The sequence below is a fragment of the Lepidochelys olivacea genome (genome assembly GCF_965140295.1).
Source record: "Lepidochelys olivacea isolate rLepOli2 genome assembly, chromosome: 16".
Classification (NCBI taxonomy): Eukaryota; Metazoa; Chordata; order Testudines; family Cheloniidae; genus Lepidochelys; species Lepidochelys olivacea.
In genome coordinates, this window is record NC_140426.1 from 5,387,656 (window position 1) to 5,408,698 (window position 21,043).

Here is a 21,043-nt window from a genome sequence, read left to right on the forward strand (position 1 = left end):
AAAACACCATCCTGGCCACTATGGATCTAGAAGCCCTCTACACCAACATTCCACACAAAGATGGACTACAGGCCATCAGGAATAGCATCCCCGATACCATCACGGCAAACCTGGTGGCTGAACTTTGTGACTTTGTCCTTACCCATAACTATTTCACATTTGGGGACAATGTATACCTTCAAGTCAGTGGCACTGCTATGGGTACCCACATGGCCCCACAGTATGCCAACATTTTTATGGCTGACTTAGAACAACACTTCCTCAGCTCTCGTCTCCTAATGCCTCTATTCTACTTGCACTACATTGATGACATCTTCATCATCTGGACCCATGGAAAAGAAGCCCTCGAGGAATTCCACCAAGATTTCAACAATTTCCATCGCACCATCAACCTCAACCTGGACCAGTCTGCACAAGAGGTCCATTTCCTAGACACTACAGTGCTAATAAGCGATAGTCACATAAACACCACCCTGTACCGGAAAGCTACTGACCGCTATACTTACCTATATGCCTCCAGCTTTTCATCCAGACCACATCACACGATCCATTGTCTACAGCCAAGCTCTAAGATACAACTGCATTTGCTCCAATCCCTCAGACAGAAACAAACACGTACAGAATCTCTATCAAGCATTCTTACAACCACAATACCCACCTGGTGAAGTGAAGAAACAGATTGACAGAGCCAGAAGGGTACCCAGAAGTCACCTACTACAAGACAGGCCCAACAAAGAAAGTAACAGAACACCACTAGCTGTCACCTACAGCCCCCAACTAAAACATCTCCAGCACATCATCAAGGATCTACAACCTAACCCGAAGGACGATCCCTCACTCACACAGACCTTGGGAGACAGGCCAGTCCTTGCTTACAGACAGTCCCCCATCCTGAAGCAAATATTCACCAGCAACTACACACCACACTAGAAAAACACCAACCCAGGAACCAAACCCTGCAACAGACCCCGGTGCCAACTCTGTCCACATATCTATTCAAGGGACACCATCATAGGACCTCAACCACATCAGCCACACCATCAGGGCTCGTTCACCTGCACATCTACCAATGTGATATATGCCATCATGTGCCAGCAATGCCCCTCTGCCATGTACATTAGCCAAACTGGACAGTCTCTATGCAAAAGAATAAATGGACACAAATCTGACCTCAGGAATCATAACATTCAAAAACCAGTAGGAGAACACTTCAGACTCTCTGGCCACTCAATAACAGACCTAAAAGTGGCAATTCTTCAGCAAAAAAACTTCAAAAACAGACTCCAACATGTAACTGCAGAACTGGAATTAATTTGCAAACTGGACACCATCAGATTAGGCCTGAATAATGACTGGGAATGGTTGGGTCATTAAAAAACCTAAACCTAATTTCCCCAGTACTAATTTCCCCCTACTGTTACTCACACCTTCTTGTCAACTGTCTGTAATGGGCCACTCTCATTACCACTTCAAAAGTTATTTTTCCTCCCTTGGTATCCTGCTGTTAAGTGAATTGTCTCATTAGACCGACCTCACACTTGGTAAGGCAACTTCCATCCTTTCATGCATTTATACCTGCTCCTGTATTTTCCACTCCATGCATCTGATGAAGTGGGTTCTAGCCCATGAAAGCTTATGCCCAAATAAATTTGTTAGTCTCTAAGGTGCCTCAAGGACTCCTCGTTGTTTTTGCTGATACAGACTAACTCGGCTACCACGCTGATACATGAGCTCTGTGTCCCAAGGGGGCACAGGGAATTACTCTGACCAGTGGGAAACAATTCCCTCTCTGTGTGGCAAATCTGCATCTAAACCCAGGGTGAGCTCACAGGTTGGCCCCTTGCCATGGTTCACAGAGCTGCTGCTACTTGCTGCTCTGTGTTACAGGTCAAGTGCATGCTCACAGAGTAGCCCTGTGGGCAGCGATCTCCTTCCCAGCTCCTGGACTGGTGGCCGCAGGCCGAAGGGGGTTAGAGGAGATTGCCTTATACATGATGCATCCAGAGTGGGGATGGGCCCTGGCGGGTGTCTGGGGCAGAGCATGGCTGGGCAGGGGGAATGATTGTACCTGGAGAAGGTGAGGTGGAGGGTGCTGCACAGCCTGGCGCACACCATGTGGCCACCGCTCTGTCTGTGCCATGTGCTGAGCGAGGCTGTTCTCAGCTGTGCTGTCTTCTCTCTGGCAGGGATGGACTGGAGTTTCCAGACCATGGAGATGGCGCGTGCGCTGTCCCCTGAGGTGAAGGTTGCCGTGGTCCAATCCTTGCCGAGGAAGCAGAGAGGGGCGTGTGTGAGCAGGCGGAGGAAGATCAGCCACTCCACAGCGAAAGGAAAGGGTAGGTGACTGCAGGAGGTCCCTGCCCAGAGGAAAGGGGGCGCCCAGCACTGCAGGGGCTGCCCTGGGTGGGTGCGGCAAGGTGCTGTATGGTTGGGGGATGAGTGGCTGCGGGGGATGCCTGCTTTGGGGAAGGGGAGGTCACTGAGCATGGAGCAGCGTGAGCACAGCAGGGTGGTGCAGTGCCAGGGGAGCATGCAGCAACCACCAGCTGACAATAGCGCCCTTGCGGCCTGCGAGATCAGGTCTAGCGTTGCAATACCAGGCAGCAGACTGGGCAGGCATAATCCCGGCCTCCTCTAGAAGGTGCTGTGAAATCGTTCCCTCCCGCAGAGCTGGGGAGAAGCCGCCCTGACTACTGTCCAGGCCAGCAGCTTTGCTCTCCTGTGGGACTCTGCTGGCCCCAAAAGGGACTGCTGTGCTAGGCACCCCCCAGCGCCCCTGCACCTTGCAATGCAGTGAGAACGCTTGTGACAGGACACCCCGTGCTGGATGCACAGAGATGGAGGAGATGAGCTTGTTTTGCCCAGGGGAGGCTGCCCGAGCCCCATCCCAGTGGATTTGTAATGCCCAGTGGTATACAGACACGACAAAGGGTGGGCTGCTCCTCTCCATACCCACTGAGCAGTGACAGCCTGGCTGGGGCAAGTCCCCGCCCCCCGGCAGGGCAGTGCCTCTCTTCCCCATCTGGGGGCACCTCTTCTAGGGCTGCGAGGGGAGTCCCTACTCCAGGCCTGTTGGGCTGTTGCCAGCAAGGATTGCCATATGGGCTGGTGTTCCTGAGAGACAGGCACAGAGCAATTGTCGGGCTGTAGATTGTCAGCTTTCACCCTCTACCAAGCTGGGCTGGATCCGAGCCAGAGCCAGGGTCATGCTGAGGAACCCCTGAGCTGGCTGTCCCTGTCCCTAGTGAGTCTGTGCCTGCCATATGGGGTAAGCACGGTGGGAGCCCAGGACTGGACCAACCATTAATCCATGCAATTAAAGGCTCCCAGATGTGCAGTGGATCAGCCTGACTCAGCTCTGTCTCTCTGGGACACTGTTTCCATGTCTCCTGCAGCAGTGTGTGACCAGTGGCGGATTAGCCACTGGGCCAATGGGACCCGTGCCAAGGTACCCCGGCCAATTGGGGGTCCCCGGAAAAATGGGTACCCCCATGCCCTGACCCCGCTCCCTGGAAGGAGTGCCAGTTGGGCGGGCAGAGTGGGGCAATCCCCCGTGTCCTGACCCCATTTCCTGGGCAGGAGCACTGGGGAAGGGAGTGGGGGGAAGGACGGACGGACTCCAGGTGGAAGGGGTGAGGAAGGGCCCCCACTTTCTCTGGCCCAGGGGCCCCACAAAACCCTAATCTGTCCCTGTGATGGTAGTTCATGCAGAGAAATCTGCTGGGGAATGCCCCCAAAATCAGTGGGGCAGCTGTGGGGCTACCCAAGGGGGTAGAGATTGGCCCGTGGCTGGCGGAGGAGTTAATGGTTCAGTCCCTGACTCCCAAAGAGCTAGGGTGAAATGATTGGGCTTCTTGTGGGGAGCGCTGTAGCTGATTTACAAGCACTGGGAGTAATTACAGCCCTCGGCCCAAATGGCAGAACAGAGCCGGCACTGCCAGGAGAGGGTGCCAGTGAACTGTGTCCCTAGGCACTGCAGGCGGGCAGCAGGTGGCTCTGGGGGAGCTTAAGTCAAATTTCCAACCTATAGTGATGTCACCATCTCGAAACTCAGTGCAGTGTCCTGGGCAGGGAGAGGCCAAGGCTGAGAGGTGCACATGCCCGCAAGCGATGCATGGGAGATGGGGGCCAGGCCTCTGAGGGAAGCTGGTTTGAATGGTGACTTATCAACATTCCAGAAGTGTCTTGAGGCCCCACTGTGCTAGGTCCCATCCCAAAGAGCTTCCCGCTGACTAGCCAGGACAGCCAAGGGCTGGAACAGGCACAGTGAGCAGAGGTGACTTGCCCAAGGGTACCCAGCTGGCTGTGGCAGAGACAGGGACAGAATCCAGGTCCCCTGCTGCCCGGTGCATTGCCTGGTCCACTGGATCATGCTGCCTAGAGACCCAGGTGCCTCTTGTCACCTGACATTGTAGAAATCAAAAAAGTTTTGTCACCTAAAACTTGAAACAACAAATGTATTTGATTAAACCCAGTTATCAGCAAATCCCAGCCCCTCGGGTACAGCCGCTGCAGAGCACCCTAGGAGGTGTCAGGATTTGCAGACAGAGGTGTAACAACTAACATTCCAAGCAGCGGCTCCCCATAAAGAGATGGGAACTTTACTGCTTCTGCAACAAACCAGTGTTCAGAGACCAGTCACTGGGACACTTCGGCCCCTCTGGCCCCTCTTTTACCTCTGAGTGCCCCCCTTTGATGTCAGCCTTTACTTCTCCTGGGGTGGAATGCCACGATTCGCCCACACTTAGAATGGGCTCTGGGCTACAGATGTCTGTGTAGCCACTGCGCTTACCCCACATGTCCAGCTGGGTTCAGCTCCTGTGGTCCCTCCCTGTGGGAGTCTGTGACCAGTGTGGAGCAGCGTGACCTGGCAGCCTTCTGACCCAGAGCAGGGCTTGCTTTGCAGCAGGAAGAGAGCATTAGAGAAAATGGATTTTAAAACAACTGCCTCCAGCTGTGTGCCTTGCCTAGAGTCCTGCCATCCCCCACTGCCAACCTAGGCAGGCCCGACTTCGTCAGATGGCCTCAGCGGGGCCCTGTGGCTCAGCCTGGTTCCCTCTCACTGCAGATAGGGTCCTTTTTCATCCTGCCAGAGCTGTCTTGTTCTTTCTGTGTTCCCTCGTATCTTCTGTCCTGGTGCAAACCAGGTTTGGGGGTTGGCTGGAGAGGAGGCAACTAATAGAAAATAGTAGAAAACTAATAGTTCTGGCATTGCCCCTTGAGAGCTCAGTGTTTGCTGAGAGGTAGCTTAGAATCATAGAATCATAGAATATCAGGGTTGGAAGGGACCCCAGAAGGTCATCTAGTCCAACCCCCTGCTCAAAGCAGGACCAATTCCCAGTTAAATCATCCCAGCCAGGGCTTTGTCAAGCCTGACCTTAAAAACCTCTAAGGAAGGAGATTCTACCACCTCCCTAGGTAACGCATTCCAGTGTTTCACCACCCTCTTAGTGAAAAAGTTTTTCCTAATATCCAATCTAAACCTCCCCCACTGCAACTTGAGACCATTACTCCTCGTTCTGTCATCTGCTACCATTGAGAACAGTCTAGAGCCATCCTCTTTGGACCCCCCTTTCAGGTAGTTGAAAGCAGCTATCAAATCCCCCCTCATTCTTCTCTTCTGCAGGCTAAACAATCCCAGCTCCCTCAGCCTCTCCTCATAACTCATGTGTTCCAGTCCCCTAATCATTTTTGTTGCCCTTCGCTGGACTCTCTCCAATTTATCCACATCCTTCTTGAAGTGTGGGGCCCAAAACTGGACACAGTACTCCAGATGAGGCCTCACCAATGTCAAGTAGAGGGGGACGATCAAGTCCCTCGATCTGCTCGCTATGCCCCTACTTATACATCCCAAAATGCCATTGGCCTTCTTGGCAACAAGGGCACACTGCTGACTCATATCCAGCTTCTCGTCCACTGTCACCCCTAGGTCCTTTTCCGCAGAACTGCTGCCTAGCCATTCGGTTCCTAGTCTGTAGCTGTGCATTGGGTTCTTCCGTCCTAAGTGCAGGACCCTGCACTTATCCTTATTGAACCTCATCAGATTTCTTTTGGCCCAATCCTCCAATTTGTCTAGGTCTTTCTGTATCCTATCCCTCCCCTCCAGCGTATCTACCACTCCTCCCAGTTTAGTATCATCCGCAAATTTGCTGAGAGTGCAATCCACACCATCCTCCAGATCATTTATGAAGTTATTGAACAAAACCGGCCCCAGGATCGACCCCTGGGGCACTCTGCTTGATACCGGCTGCCAACTAGATATGGAGCCATTGATCACTACCCGTTGAGCCCGACAATCTAGCCAGCTTTCTACCCACCTTGTAGTGCATTCATCCAGCCCATACTTCCTTAACTTGCTGACAAGAATACTGTGGGAGACCGTGTCAAAAGCTTTGCTAAAGTCAAGAAACAATACATCCACTGCTTTCCCTTCATCCACAGAACCAGTAATCTCATCATAAAAGGCGATTAGATTAGTCAGGCATGACCTTCCCTTGGTGAATCCATGCTGGCTGTTCCTGATCACTTTCCTCTCAAGCAAGTGCTTCAGGATTGATTCTTTGAGGACCTGCTCCATGATTTTTCCAGGGACTGAGGTGAGGCTGACTGGCCTGTAGTTCCCAGGATCCTCCTTCTTCCCTTTTTTAAAGATTGCCACTACATTAGCCTTTTTCCAGTCATCCGGGACTTCCCCCGTTCGCCACGAGTTTTCAAAGATAATGGCCAATGGCTCTGCAATCACAGCCGCCAATTCCTTCAGCACTCTCGGATGCAACTCGTCCGGCCCCATGGACTTGTGCACGTCCAGCTTTTCTAAATAGTCCCTAACCGCCTCTATCTCCACAGAGGGCTGGCCATCTCTTCCCCATTTTGTGATGCCCAGCGCAGCAGTCTGGGAGCTGACCTTGTTAGTGAAAACAGAGGCAAAAAAAGCATTGAGTACATTAGCTTTTTCCACATCCTCTGTCACTAGGTTGCCTCCCTCATTCAGTAAGGGGCCCACACATTCCTTGGCTTTCTTCTTGTTGCCAACATACCTGAAGAAACCCTTCTTGTTACTCTTGACATCTCTGGCTAGCTGCAGCTCCAGGTGCGATTTGGCCCTTGATAAGCTTATCTTGAGCCATTCTTTCCCTTCCCAACAGCCCCCTATTAAACGAAATCAGTCTATCCATACAGTAGCAGCCCAGTCACCAGCCCCACAGACAGTGTTCCTCAGTTAGCCCAGAGCAGCTCCGGATCTGTTAGTTGCCAAAAAATCCTTAGGATTCTTTTGATGCTGAAATGCAGCGGGATCAGTGCATATGCCATGTGCCCAGTAGAGGGAGCTCTCGAGCTTTGCTGTGCACCATGCTCCTCTGGGCCGGCGTTGGCTCACTGCCCAAGCCAGCTGGCGGGGGCATCCCAGCCTTCTGGGAGTGTTTGTCCCGCCCTGGTCTTTGTGGGTTCCCAGCCCTCATTAAACAGGGGGGCCGGTGAGAAGAGAGTGCTCTAGCTCCTGTCCATCCATACTCTGGGGGCAGACTGGGTGCTGTGGAGGGTTATGGAGGTGGGTGGGACAATGCCGCCAGGCAGAAAACGACAGGCATCAGGCAGCGTGGGGAGGAGGTGACCAGCCCTCTGTGGAGAAAGAGGTGGTTCGGGACTATTTAGAAAAGCTGGACGAGCACAAGTCCATGGGGCCGGATGCGCTGCATCCGAGGGTGCTAAAGGAGTTGGCGGATGTGATTGCAGAGCCATTGGCCATTATCTTTGAAAACTCAGGACGATCGGGGGAGGTCCCGGACGACTGGAAAAAGGCTAATGTAGTGCCCATCTTTAAAAAAGGGAAGAAGGAGGATCCTGGGAACTACAGGCCAGTCAGCCTCACCTCAGTCCCCGGAAAAATCATGGAACAGGTCCTCAAGGAATCAATTCTGAAGCACTTTGATGAGAGGAAAGTGATCAGGAACAGTCAGCATGGATTCACCAAGGGAAAGTCATGCCTGACTAATCTAATCGCCTTCTATGATGAGATAACTGGTTCTGTGGATGAAGGGAAAGCAGTGGACGTGTTGTTCCTTGACTTTAGCAAAGCTTTTGATACTGTCTCCCACAGTATTCTTGCCAGCAAGTTAAAGAAGTATGAGCTGGATGAATGCACTATAAGGTGGGTAGAAAGTTGGCTAGATTGTCGGGCTCAACGGATAGTGATCAATGGCTCCATGTCTAGTTGGCAGCCAGTATCAAGCGGGTGCCCCAAGGGTCGGTCCTGAGGCCGGTTTTGTTCAATATCTTCATAAATGATCTGGAGGATGGTGTGGATTGCACCCTCAGGAAGTTTGCAGACGACACTAAACTGGGAGGAGAGGTAGATACGCTGGAGTTTAGGGATAGGATACAGAGGGACCTAGACAAGTTGGAGGATTGGGCCAAAAGAAATCTGATGAGGTTCAACAAGGACAAGTGCAGAGTCCTGCACTTAAGACAGAAGAATCCAATGCACCGCTACAGACTAGGGACCGAATGGCTCGGCAGCAGTTCTGCAGAAAAGGACCTAGGGGTTTCAGTGGACGAGAAGCTGGATATGAGTCAACAGTGTGCCCTTGTTGCCAAGAAGGCCAATGGCATTTTGGGATGTATAAGTAGGGGCATTGCCAGCAGATCGAGGGACTTGATCGTTCCCCTCTATTCAACATTGGTGAGGCCTCATCTGGAGTATTGTGTCCAGTTTTGGGCCCCACACTACAAGAAGGATGTAGAAAAATTGGAGAGAGTCCAGCGGAGGGCAACAAAAATGATTAGGGGACTGGAACACATGACTTATGAGGAGAAGCTGAGGGAACTGGAATTGTTTAGACTGCAGAAGAGAAGAATGAGAGGGGATTTGATAGCTGCTTTCAACTACGTGAAAGGGCATTCCAAAGAGGATGGATCTATACTATTCTCAGTGGTAGCGGATGACAGGACAAGGAGTAATGGTGTCAAGTTGCAGTTGGGAGATTTAGGTTGAATATTAGGAAAAACTTTTTCACTAGGAGGGTGGTGAAACACTGGAATGCGTTACGTAGGGAGGTGGTGGAATCTCCTTCCTTAGAACTTTTTAAGGTCAGGCTTGACAAGGCCCTGGCTGGGATGATTTAATTGGGGATTGGTCCTGGTTTGAGCAGGGGGTTGGACTAGATGACCTCCTGAGGTCCCTTCCAACCCTGATATTCTATGATTCTATGATTTAGGATCGGTTGTCCCTCAGTAAATACAATCCACCAGAGAAGTATTTCAGTTACTTTCCAGACTTAATTTCTAAATGGCACTCCAACTCGTCTCTCCTGGTATTGCTGATGTCCGGTGATTTGTTCTAAATAGATGTCCCTCAGCTACCTGATGGCACCTGATACCATGAGTTGCCGCATCAGCCAAGTGTAGTGCTGACCACATTCCACATTCCTGGAACACTTGCTTGTTAGTAGGATCCCATGTGCCCAGGGCTCCGACGATCAGCGCATGAGTTTGGACCTAGTAACTCCTAGCTCTCAAGGTGTCAGCCCGAGGGGTGTATTTCTCCAGCTTTTGAGCTTGGGTGTCACGGAAGGCCAGGGTTCTGTTCTCAAAAGGAACTGTGACATCCACCATGATGATCTTCTTCTATTCTTCATTAGTGATGACGATGTCTGGTCACAGTTGGCTGTCCGTTCCAGGGATGGTGGAGTTCACGGCCACCTTCCCCATGGGTGGCGGGATGGCTCTGACTAGGCAATCCTGGATGGTGTTGACGTGCAGCTGCCAGGCTCTGGAATGAGGCTTGCAGATACACAGGACTTGGGGTAGGGTCTCATTGGCATAGCTGCACTTCCTGCATCGCTTGTCCCATGGCAGACAGCTCCGTTCAGCGGGACGCAGTTGAGACGGGCCCTGTGGATGAACCTCCAGTCAGCAAATTGGGTGAAGCTGGAAGTGATTGCCCCTGGAAGTGATTGCTTGGATGTCACCTCAAAGGCCTTGCCCTGGTCCGGCTTCCATTTCAGGTTTCCCACGTACTGGCAGCAGATAGCATCCTTCAGGGTTGTCTCCAGCATGTTTCTAGCTCTCAGAGTGATAACTGTGTGCTCTGTGTTCTTCACCTGTGGCACCAGGACTCCCAGCTCCTGGCATTCCTCGTACCACGTCCAGTGGCAGCCGATATGCTTCTCCAGTCATCTCGTAGCATTGCAAGCATGAGTCCAAAGCAAAGCCTCTCCCCACTCTTCCAAATTCACCTTCCAGGGAGCCGCTCAGGTAGGTGGCGACCTCTTGGTTGGAGCGGGTCCTGGTGATTCGCTTCTTCATGACATCATGCATAGCACTTGCTGCGATGTTCCTCACCATGGCGTCCGGGCACGTCAGAAGGCATGAGTGATCACTGCAACATCGCACAGATCACCCATTTGAGGGACCTTGGCGCCGCTCTGCCTGTGCGAGATGTACACCAGTTCATTGCTGGCCCTCTGGAGAAGAAACATCCACTTCTTCACTAGCTGCCTGATGGTGTTGTCCATCTTCTTGAGAGGTACCGTCACCATGGCAGATCCCCTCAGGACAAATGAAATACAGGGGATCAGGAAGGTGTTCAAGGTGCTGATCTTCTGCCATGGTGGCAGTAGGGAGGAGTCGATCTTGGCCACATCCCATAGGATTGCTGGGACCATATCCTCAGATGTCTGCTGGACATGGAAACCCGTGGGCGTGCCCAGATGTTGGTATGCTTGCCCATCTTCAAGGAAGATCATGGGTTCACCCTGGATCTAGAATGGTGTCGCCTGGACCAAGTCCCTTCTACTGCCATTGATATGCAGGGATGCGCATTTCCTAGCGTTGAAGTGGAATCCCATCAAGTTGGTAGCCTGGCTGGTGACATTGAGCATTTGTTGGAGACTCTCAGGGCTGTCTGCGGTAAGGACCAGATCCTCTGCGTAGGCCAGGATATTCATTCTGTTGCCATACAGGTCCAAACAGTCTAGACCACTGGAGATCACTCGAATGTGTGGTTCCATGGCTAGGTTGAAAACAGTGGGGCTGAGGGGACTGCCTTGCTTCATGCTGCTACGGATTGGAATTTTTGGAGTCTCTCCTTCCATGCAGCGGATGGTGGTGGTGCAGCCTACATAAAGTTACTGGACCAGTTTTAGAAAGTTTTCAGTCATCCCATATTCTTGGAGCATGGCAAAAATATGCTGATGGGACATGGATCTGAAAGCATTAGCCAGGTCAAGTCATGCTATGGCACATTGCCTCAGTGCCCTTCTGGCTCTGTGGATGGCAGTTCGAAGGACAAAGTTGTGTTCGTAGAAGGGTTCACATGACAGGAAGCCTTCCTGGATGGAGCTCCTCTGTTCACTGACCAGTCTGTTAACCCAGCCGCGAGGCAACTGGGATAAAATTTGTACATGCTGGAACAGAGAGAGATGGATCTCCAGTTGCTGGAGTCATCTCTCTTGACTTTCTTTACCCAAAATAGCCAAAATTGATCACTTTGGCACAGAGGCGGCACATAGGGGGAGGGGCACATGGATTTCTGCCAGGGTTTATACTTTTATTTCTTTTTTTGGCATACTATCAAAACCATTAAATTGTGCCCCCTTCCACTATCAACAGTTACTCGTCGCCTCTGCTTTGGCAAGAGGATCTGTTCACTGATCACTTAGGCAGAGTTGATGTGTCTGTGCAGATAGAATGCTCCTGAGGTCTTTTCCCCAGTTCATCACTAGATGGCAAGGGAGAGCCCATTCAGACGCTGCTTACACACAGGACCTAGCACAATGGGTGCATAAATAACAGCTTGGCTGGAGTGTACAGATCTGCCTGTGACGCCCTGAACCCTCCCGGCCCTCCAGACAGGCTCCGCCTGCAGGGCCATTTGCTTCCTGCTCTAGGCCAGTGGTCTCCAAACTTTTTTGATCGTGCACCCCTGCCAGTAAAAATGTTTTGAGCGCACATCCCCAATATATGTATATTTATTTATTTATAAATTATATACATGTACTACTGTTCTAATATATTATGTACATTATAAAACATACACAAAAATAGAAATTAAAAAAGGATGAGATAAAGATGAAATAAACAATATTTTTAAAATATTTCATAGAATCATAGAATATCAGGGTTGGAAGGGACCTCAGGAGGTCATCTAGTCCAACCCCCTGCTCAAACCAGGACCAATTCCCAATTAAATCATCCCAGCCAGGGCTTTGTCAAGCCTGGCCTTAAAAACTTCTAAGGAAGGAGATTCCACCATCTCCCTACATAACGCATTCCAGTGTTTCACCACCCTCCTAGTGAAAAAGTTTTTCCTAATATCCAACCTAAATCTCCCCCACTGCAACTTGAGACCATTACTCCCTGTTCTGTCATCTGCTACCACTGAGAACAGTCTAGATCCATCCTCTTTGGAACCCCCTTTCAGGTAGTTGAAAGCAGCTGTCAAATCCCCCCTCATTCTTCTCTTCCTTAGACTAAATATCCCCAGTTCCCTCAGCCTCTCCTCATAACTCATGTGTTCCAGTCCCCTAATCATTTTTGTCGCCCTCCGCTGGACTCTTTCCAATTTTTCCACGTCCTTCTTGTAGTGTGGGGCCCAAAACTGGACACAGTACTCCAGATGAGGCCTCACCAGTGTCAAATAGAGGGGAACAATCACATCCCTCGATCTGCTGGCAATACCCCTACTTATACATCCCAAAATGTCATTGGCCTTCTTGGCAACAAGGGCACACTGTTGACTCATATCCAGCTTCTCGTTCTCTGTAACCCCTAGGTCCTTCTCTGCGGAACTGCTGCCGAGCCATTCGGTCCCTAGTCTGTAGCGGTGCATGGGATTCTTCCGTCCTAAGTGCAGGACTCTGCACTTGTCCTTGTTGAACCTCATCAGATTTCTTTTGGCCCAATCCTCCAATTTGTCTAGGTCCCTCTGTATCCTATCCCTACCCTCCAGCGTATCTACCTCTCCTTCCAGTTTAGTGTCATCTGCAAACTTGCTGAGGGTGCAATCCACACCATCCTCCAGATCATTTATGAAGATATTGAACAAAACTGGCCCCAGGACCGACCCTTGGGGCATTCCATTTGATACCGGCTGCCAACTAGACATGGAGCCATTGATTACTACCCATTGAGCTCGACAATCTAGCCAGCTTTCTATCCACCTTATAGTCCATTCATCCAGCCCATACTTCTTTAACTTGCTGGCAAGAATACTGTGGGAGACAGTGTCAAAAGCTTTGCTAAAGTCAAGGAACAACACGTCCACTGCTTTCCCCTCATCCTCAGAACCAGTTATCTCATCATAGAAGGCAATTAGATTAGTCAGGCATGACTTGCCCTTGGTGAATCCATGCTGACCGTTCCTGATCACTTTCCTCTCCTCTAAGTGCTTCAGAATTGATTCCTTGAGGACCTGCTCCATGATTTTTCCGGGGACTGAGGTGAGGCTGACTGGCCTGTAGTTCCCAGGATCCTCCTTCTTCCCTTTTTTAAAGATGGGCACTACATTAGCCTTTTTCCAGTTGTTCGGGACTTCCCCCGATCGCCATGAGTTTTCAAAGATAATGGCCAATGGCTCTGCAATCACATCTGCCAACTCCTTTAGCACTCTTGGATGCAACGCATCCGGCCCCATGGACTTGTGCTCGTCCAGCTTTTCTAAATAGTCCCGAACCACTTCTTTTTCCACAGAGGGCTGGTCACCTCCTCGCCATGCTGTGCTGTCCAGTGCAGTAGTCTGGGAACTGACCTTGTTCGTGAAGACAGAGGCAAAAAAAGCATTGAGTACATTAGCTTTTTCCACATCCTCTGTCACTAGGTTGCCTCCCTCATTCAGTAAGGGGCCCACACTTTCCTTGGCTTTCTTCTTGTTGCCAACATGCCTGAAGAAACCCTTCTTGTTACTCTTAACATCTCTTGCTAGCTGCAACTCCAGGTGTGATTTGGCCTTCCTGATTTCACTCCTGCATGCCCGAGCAATATTTTTATACTCATCCCTGGTCATCTGTCCAATCTTCCACTTCTTGTAAGCCTCTTTTTTGTGTTTAAGATCAGCAAGGATTTCACTGTTAAGCCAAGCTGGTCGCCTGCCATATTTACTATTCTTTCTACACATCGGGATGGTTTGTCCCTGTAACCTCAGTAAGGATTCTTGAAAATACAGCCAGCTCTCCTGGACTCCTTTCCCGCTCATGTTATTCTCCCAGGGGATCTTGCCCATCAGTTCCCGGAGGGAGTCAAAGTCTGCTTTTCTGAAGTCCAGGGTCCGTATTCTGCTGCTTTCTTTTCTTCCTTGTGTCAGGATCCTGAACTTGACCATCTCATGGTCACTGCCTCCCAGGTTCCCATCCACTTCCCCTACTAATTCTTCCCGGTTTGTGGGCAGCAGGTCAAGAAGAGCTCTGCCCCTAGTTGGTTCCTCCAGCACTTGCACCAGGAAATTGTCCCCTACATTTTCCAAAAACTTCCTGGATTGTCTGTTCACTGCTGAATTGCTCTCCCAGCAGATATCAGGGTGATTGAAGTCTCCCATGAGAACCAGGGCCTGCAATCTAGTAACTTCCGTTAGTTGCCAGAAGAAAGCCTCGTCCACCTCATCCCCCTGGTCCGGTGGTCTATAGCAGATTCCCATCACAACATCACCCTTGTTGCTCACACTTCTAAACTTAATCCAGAGACTTTCAGGTTTTTCTGCAGTTTCATACTTGAGCTCTGAGCAGTCATACTGCTCTCCTACATACAGTGCAACTCCCCCACCTTTTCTGCTCTGCCTGTCCTTCCTGAACAGCTTATATCCATCCATGACAGTACTGCAGTCATGTGAGTTATCCCACCAAGTCTCTGTTATTCCAATCACATCATAATTCCTTGACTGTGCCAGGACTTCCAGTTCTCCCTGCTTGTTTCCCAGGCTTCGTGCATTTGTGTATAGGCACTTCAGATAACCCGCTGATCGCCCCTCTTTCTCAGTATGAGGCAGGAACCCTCCCCTGTCGCGTGCTCCTGCTCATGCTTCCTCCCGATATCCCACTTCCCCACTTACCTCAGGGCTTTGGTCTCCTTCCCCCAGTGAACCTAGTTTAAAGCCCTCCTCACTAGGTTAGCCAGCCTGCTTGCGAAGATGCTCTTCCCCGCTCTTCGTTAGGTGGAGCCCATCTCTGCCTAGCACTCCTCCTTCTTGGAACACGATCCCATGGTCAAAGAATCCAAAGCCTTCTCTCTGACACCACCTGCGTAGCCATTTGTTGACTTCCACGATTTGACGGTCTCTACCCAGACCTTTTCCTTCCACGGGGAGGATGGACGAGAACACCACTTGCGCCTCAAACTCCTTTATCCTTCTTCCCAGAGCCACGTAGTCTGCAGTGATCCGCTCAAGGTCATTCTTGGCAGTATCATTGGTGCCCACGTGGAGAAGCAGGAAGGGGTAGCAATCCAAGGGCTTGATGAGTCTCGGCAGTCTCTCCGTCACATCGCGAATCTTTGCTCCTGGCAAGCAGCAGACTTCTCGGTTTTCCCGGTCGGGCGGCAGATAGATGACTCAGTCCCCCTGAGGAGAGAGTGCCCGACCACCACCACCCACCTCCTTCTCTTGGGAGCGGTGGTCGTGGAAGCTCCAACCCTAGGACAGTGCATCTCATGCCTTCCAATTGGCGGAGTCTCCTGCTCCCTTCCCTCAGATGTATCATCTGGGCCACTCCCCACAATGGTACCTGTGGAGAGAACATGAAAACGGTCACTTACCTGTATCTGCATTGCTGGTACATGGACGTTCCCCGTTTTTCTTATGGAGGTCACATGATGCCAAATTTCTTCCCCGTCCTCCTGCCCCACTGCGCAGCCTGCTCTGAATCTTCAGAAATTTGTGCCCGTAGAAGCATATCCTGACGTCTGTCCAGGAAATCTTCAGTTTCTGTTATGCAACGCAGGGTCAATACCTGTTGCTCCAGACCTTGAACCTTCTCTTCCAATATGGAGACCAGCTTGCACTTTGTACAGACAAAGTCGCTTCTGTCCTGTGGAAGAAAGACAAACATGGCACATCCAGTGCAGGTCACAACAGCTGAACACTCCCCATCCATATTACCTTCCTTCTACGAGCTTCCTCAGGAGTTGCAGTGACTACTCAGAGAAGCCAGCAAGATGTAAGCCTTGGTGGGCTCTCCCCGGGTGAACTCCCAGGCAAACTCCTTCTGTTAGCTGCTGTGCTGTTCGCTGCTCTAACGCTAACCCTAAAAATATTTATTTTATTTTATTAACGGTACAAAAACATTTTGCTCACTAAAAAATTATTATTAATAATAATATTTTTTGTGAGAGCAATGTGATTGACTATACTTCGTTGTTTTTGAAAATCTTGGTTTAACACTTTGTGATACAGCGACTCGAAGGTCTGGCTCTAAGTTCAGCCTATTTCGATGCTTGGTTTTAATGGCTGTCGTAGCTGAAAAAGATGCCTCACAAAGGCACATGGATCCAAAGGGAAGAAGTGCATCGTTGGCTGCGGTTACTAAATCGTGATACTCATTTTTCAATCCCAGCCACCAATTATTCAAAGGGTTTTGTTGAAATTTGGCTAGTAAATATCCATCTTCCCTGATGTCAATCAGTTGTTCTTGCAAACTAATCGGAAGGTGTTGCATTTTTATATTTTTAACAAATGAGTTCAAAACCCACTGAAACTCTTCATTTGGAAGATTTTTAAACAGGTTAGAAAATTCTGTTTCCAAGTTTTTTAAGTGTGCAGATATGAGAGTTTTTATAGGTAACACACTTACATCATTTTCGGCAACAAAATCACATAACGATGGAAACATTTCCAAACATCCATTTTCAAAATGCTCTCCATAGCACGAGTTTCTTTAGAAAAGCAGTTACTTTCTCACTCATTGTTAAAACGTCACCTTTACCTTGAAGGGACAGATTAAGTGTGTTTATTTTTTTGAAAATATCTGCTAGGTAGCATACTACTGACAGCCACTTGTCATCATGGAAAAGGTCAGCAAATTTGGAACACTTGTCTTTTTGTAAAAGAAAAATGTGTAACTCATCTTTAAGTTCGACAACTCTTTTAAGCACTTTGCCAAGAGATAACCAGCAAACCTCTGTGTGGTACAAAAGATTTTCATGATCACTCCCCATCTCATTACAAAGTATTGTAAAGATTCTACTATTTAAAGGTCTTGTTTTTATAAAATTAACCACATCGATGACATCCTGTAGCACTTTGTGCACTTCTGGCTCCAACTTCTTTGCTGCAATAGCTTGCCTATGAATGATGCAGTGAATGAATTTCACGTGTGGTTCTATCTCTGTAACCTTACCCCGGAATCCCTTTTTTATTCCAGTCAAAGCAGCCACTTCATCAGTGGTTACACTTACACAGTTTTTCCATAAAACATTGTTTTTATTAAAGAAGTCATTTACTGTTGAGAATATATCTTCGCCGGTACATCTTTCCCTTCGTGGCTCACAAAAAAGTAGTTCTTTGTGTATTTCATTATTGAAACAGAATCTAGCAAATACCATAAGCTGACACGTTAGAAACATCTGTACTTTCATCCTACTATATAGCAAACCTCCCACACTGCGTAATTTGTTCTAATACTTGTTTCTTCAAATCTTCAGCAATGGTTTCTAGGTGTCTTCCAACAGTATTTGCTGACAAAGGAATGCATTTTAGTTTGTCGCCATATTGTTTTCTGTGTATTATTTCAGCCATTTTTACCGTGGCAGGAAGAAGTGATTCCCCAATGGTATGTGGTTTTTTGTCTTTCGCTATTAAGTAAGAAACCTCAAAAGAGGCTTGTCATAAATATAAAGGGAAGGGTAAACCCCTTTAAAATTCCTCCTGGCCAGAGGAAAAATCCTCTCTCCTGTAAAGGGTTAAGAAGCTAAAGGTAACCTCGCTGGCACCTGACCAAAATGACCAATGAGGAGACAAGATACTTTAAAAAGCTGGGAGGAGGGAGAGAAACAAAGGATCTGTGTCTGTCTATATGCTGCTTTTGCCAAAGATAGACCAGGAATGGAGTCTTAGAACTTTTAGTAAGTAATCTAGCTAGGTATGTGTTAGATTATGATTTCTTTAAATGGCTGAGAAAAGAACTGTGCTGAATAGAATAACTATTTCTGTCTGTGTGTCTTTTTTGTAACTTAAGGTTTTGCCTAGAGGGATTCTCTATGTTTTGAATCTAATTACCCTGTAAGGTATCTACCATCCTGATTTTACAGAGGTGATTCCTTTACTTCTATTTACTTCTATTTCTATTAAAAGTCTTCTTGTAATAAAACTGAATGCTTTTTCATTGTTCTCAGATCCAAGGGTTCTCAGATCCAAGGGCTTTCAGATCCAAGGGTTCTCAGATCCAAGGGTTCAGATTCATATAAGGGGCGGCATTCTGGCCAATCTTAGGGTGCAGCTCCTCCGGCTGTCCTTTTTTTTTTTTTTTTTCTTTTCCTCTGGCGGCGCTTCTCCGGCCACGCCGCCCTGTTTGTTCCCGCAGCGCTCCTCCGGCCGTGGCCCCCAATGGATGGTCTTGCACACCCCCCTGGGGTGCACGCATCGCACTTTGGAGACCACTGCTCTAGGACACAGCCTCATAACCCTCTATATGTGGTGGAGCCACTGGGGGAGACAAAGCCTCCCTGTTAGCTCGGCAGCAGGTGCAGCGCTGGCGTAGGCTGGACACAAGCGTTTTGACCATCATGGTGTCTAACCCCCTCCCTGGGCAGAGCCAGCTGATGTGGTACAAAGTCGCCGGAGCCCCGTCTACACTGCAGCCTCTTCTGATGCTAGCGTGGGTGGAGTTCTGCCTCTGGTAACAACAGGGAGAACAATCGCCAGTGCAGACATAGTCACCAAGGGAAATGAAAGGGAGAAGCTAGAGTTAAAAAGCATCTCTGCCTTTCCTTTCTCCTGGCCTGGCTTATGGCAGGAAGTTGTTCTCAGCTGTCGCAGGTAAAGCTGGCGTCAGTGGTCCTGTCCCTGAGGTCTGAGTTCAGTATCCTGTACCTTGACAGAAGAGGAAACCCCTGCCATCTGCTACCCTAGGTAGTGAGTGAGAAATGGCAGCAGGCAGCGCTGCCCGAGGGCAGGGGCTGGGCTCCCTAGGACTCTGCTTGTTACAATGGACTGTTTTACATTATAGTCACTACCTCAGCTGGCCAGCTCCCCTCCTCCCCAAGGGCAGAGAATGCAAAGGCCATCCTCAGTACAACCCTTCTGCCAGCTGGTTAACAGCAGCCAGCCCAGGGCTGGCTCCCTTGCCACTAACAAACCCCATTGCTCTAAGCCCCTCCCAGCAGAGGCGGATTTGCCATGAAACAAACTGTGCGGTGGCATGGGGCCCCCAAAATGCAGGACAAATCTCATCTGACAATCTGCCCCCGAGTCCCGGCCAGCGGTGCAGCAGGGCTCAGGCAGGCAGGCTGCCTGCATGCCGGGGCTGGTAGCCCCACATGGCTCCCGGAAGCGGCTGGCTGCTGGCACGTCTCTGCATCCCCCTAGCGGTGGGACGTGGGGTGGTGGCTCTGTGCGCTGCCCCCACGCTGGGCAGCGCAAGGAGAGCTGCTGCTCCCCTCCCCACAAGGGACGCAGAGACCTCTCAGCAGCAGCGCAGCAGGGCTAAGGCAGCTCCTGCCTGCGCTGTCTCCCTCCCTCCGTGCCGCAGGGCGGGGGAGATAAGAATGTTCTTTTTCTTGGCTGGGTCCCCCAAAATGAAGCTGCGCACAGGGCCCCACTAACTCTAAATCTGCCATTGCCTCCCAGAATGTCTGGGATCAATAAATACCCACCCTGGTGCCACAAAAACAACGAGGAGTCCGGTGGCACCTTATAGACTGACAGTTTTATTTGGGCATAAGCTTTCGTGGGTAAAAAACACACATTTTGTGGATACAGACTAACACGGCTATCCCCCTGATATTTGGCACCCTGGTGCCCTTAGTCAGCAGTGCTGCCCGGCTTGCAAGCATGGTGTCTGTGTGTGAATCCAGGAAATCAGGATGTGTGTGTATGAGAGTGTCAGTGTATATGGATATATCAGAGGGTCAGTTTTAAATCTGTGTGTGTATCAGAGTATCCGAGTGTCTCTGTGTGTAGATCAGAGCATCAGTGTGTACATCAGAGGGTTAGTGTGTGTATCAGTGTGTGTGTATCAGAGTGTCAGTGTCTTTGTGTGTAGATCAGTGTGTGTGTATATATCAGTGTCAGTGCATATATCAGCGTATATGTGTGTGTATCGGTGTGTGGGTACACCAGGGTCAATGCGTATGAAAGTATCTCTGTGTGTGTATATCAGTGTGTGTGTATTAGTGTGTGTGTATGCGAATTTGTGTCTATATATTATTGTGTCAGTGTGTGTGTCTAACAGAGTGTCTGTGTGTCTGTATATCAGTGGGTCAATGTGTGTATCAGTGTGTCTGCATATCAGAATTTGTGTGTGTATGAGAGTCTGTGTATGTGTATATTAGAGGTTTCAGAGTAACAGCCGTGTTAGTCTGCAACAGCCGGATGCAGCCGATGAAGTGAGCTGTAGCTCACAAAAGCTTATGCTCAAATAAATTGGTTAGTCTCTAAGGTGCCACAAGTCCTCCTGTTCTTTCTGTATATTAGAGGGTCACTGTGTGTATTAGTGGGTGTGTATCAGTTTGTGTGTGTATGTCAGTGTATGTATCAGAGTGTCTCTGTGTGAGTATATTATGGGGTCAGTGTGTGTATCTGTTTGTGTGTGTATCAGAGTGTCTGTGTATGTATATCAATGTGTGAGTGTGTGTATGAGAATTTATGTATGTGAGTGCGTCAGTGTGTGTCTCTATGTGTGTGTGTGGGTGTATATCAGAGTTTGTGTATGTATATCACTGTATATGTGTATTAGTGTGTGTGTGTGTATCAGAGGGTCAATGTGTGTATCAGAGTTTGTGTGAGAGTGTCAGTGTGTGTGTATGTATGTCAGAGTGTCTGTGTGTATCAGTGTGTGTAGCAGTATGTGTGTATCAGAGTGTCTCTCCGTGTGTATCAGAATAACTGTACGCGTGTATCAGT

At 49.4% G+C, this 21,043-nt stretch overlaps 1 protein-coding gene across 3 annotated transcripts in view; it reads left to right on the top strand.

The window, feature by feature from the left end:
• RGS3 (regulator of G protein signaling 3) overlaps positions 1–21,043 on the top strand; it is a 243,266-nt gene that overhangs the window by 27,489 nt on the left and 194,734 nt on the right. For 2 of the 3 annotated variants that reach the window (XR_014714330.1, XM_084650181.1), the window contains exon 2: positions 2,187–2,336. The exons of the other annotated variant lie outside the window; for it this stretch is intronic. Coding sequence is in view for 1 of the 2 variants with exons in the window: in XM_084650181.1 (XP_084506307.1) it covers positions 2,189–2,336 (148 nt within the window). In the remaining variant the exon portion in view is untranslated. The remainder of the gene's footprint in view (positions 1–2,186; positions 2,337–21,043) is intronic. 3 annotated transcript variants of the gene reach the window in all.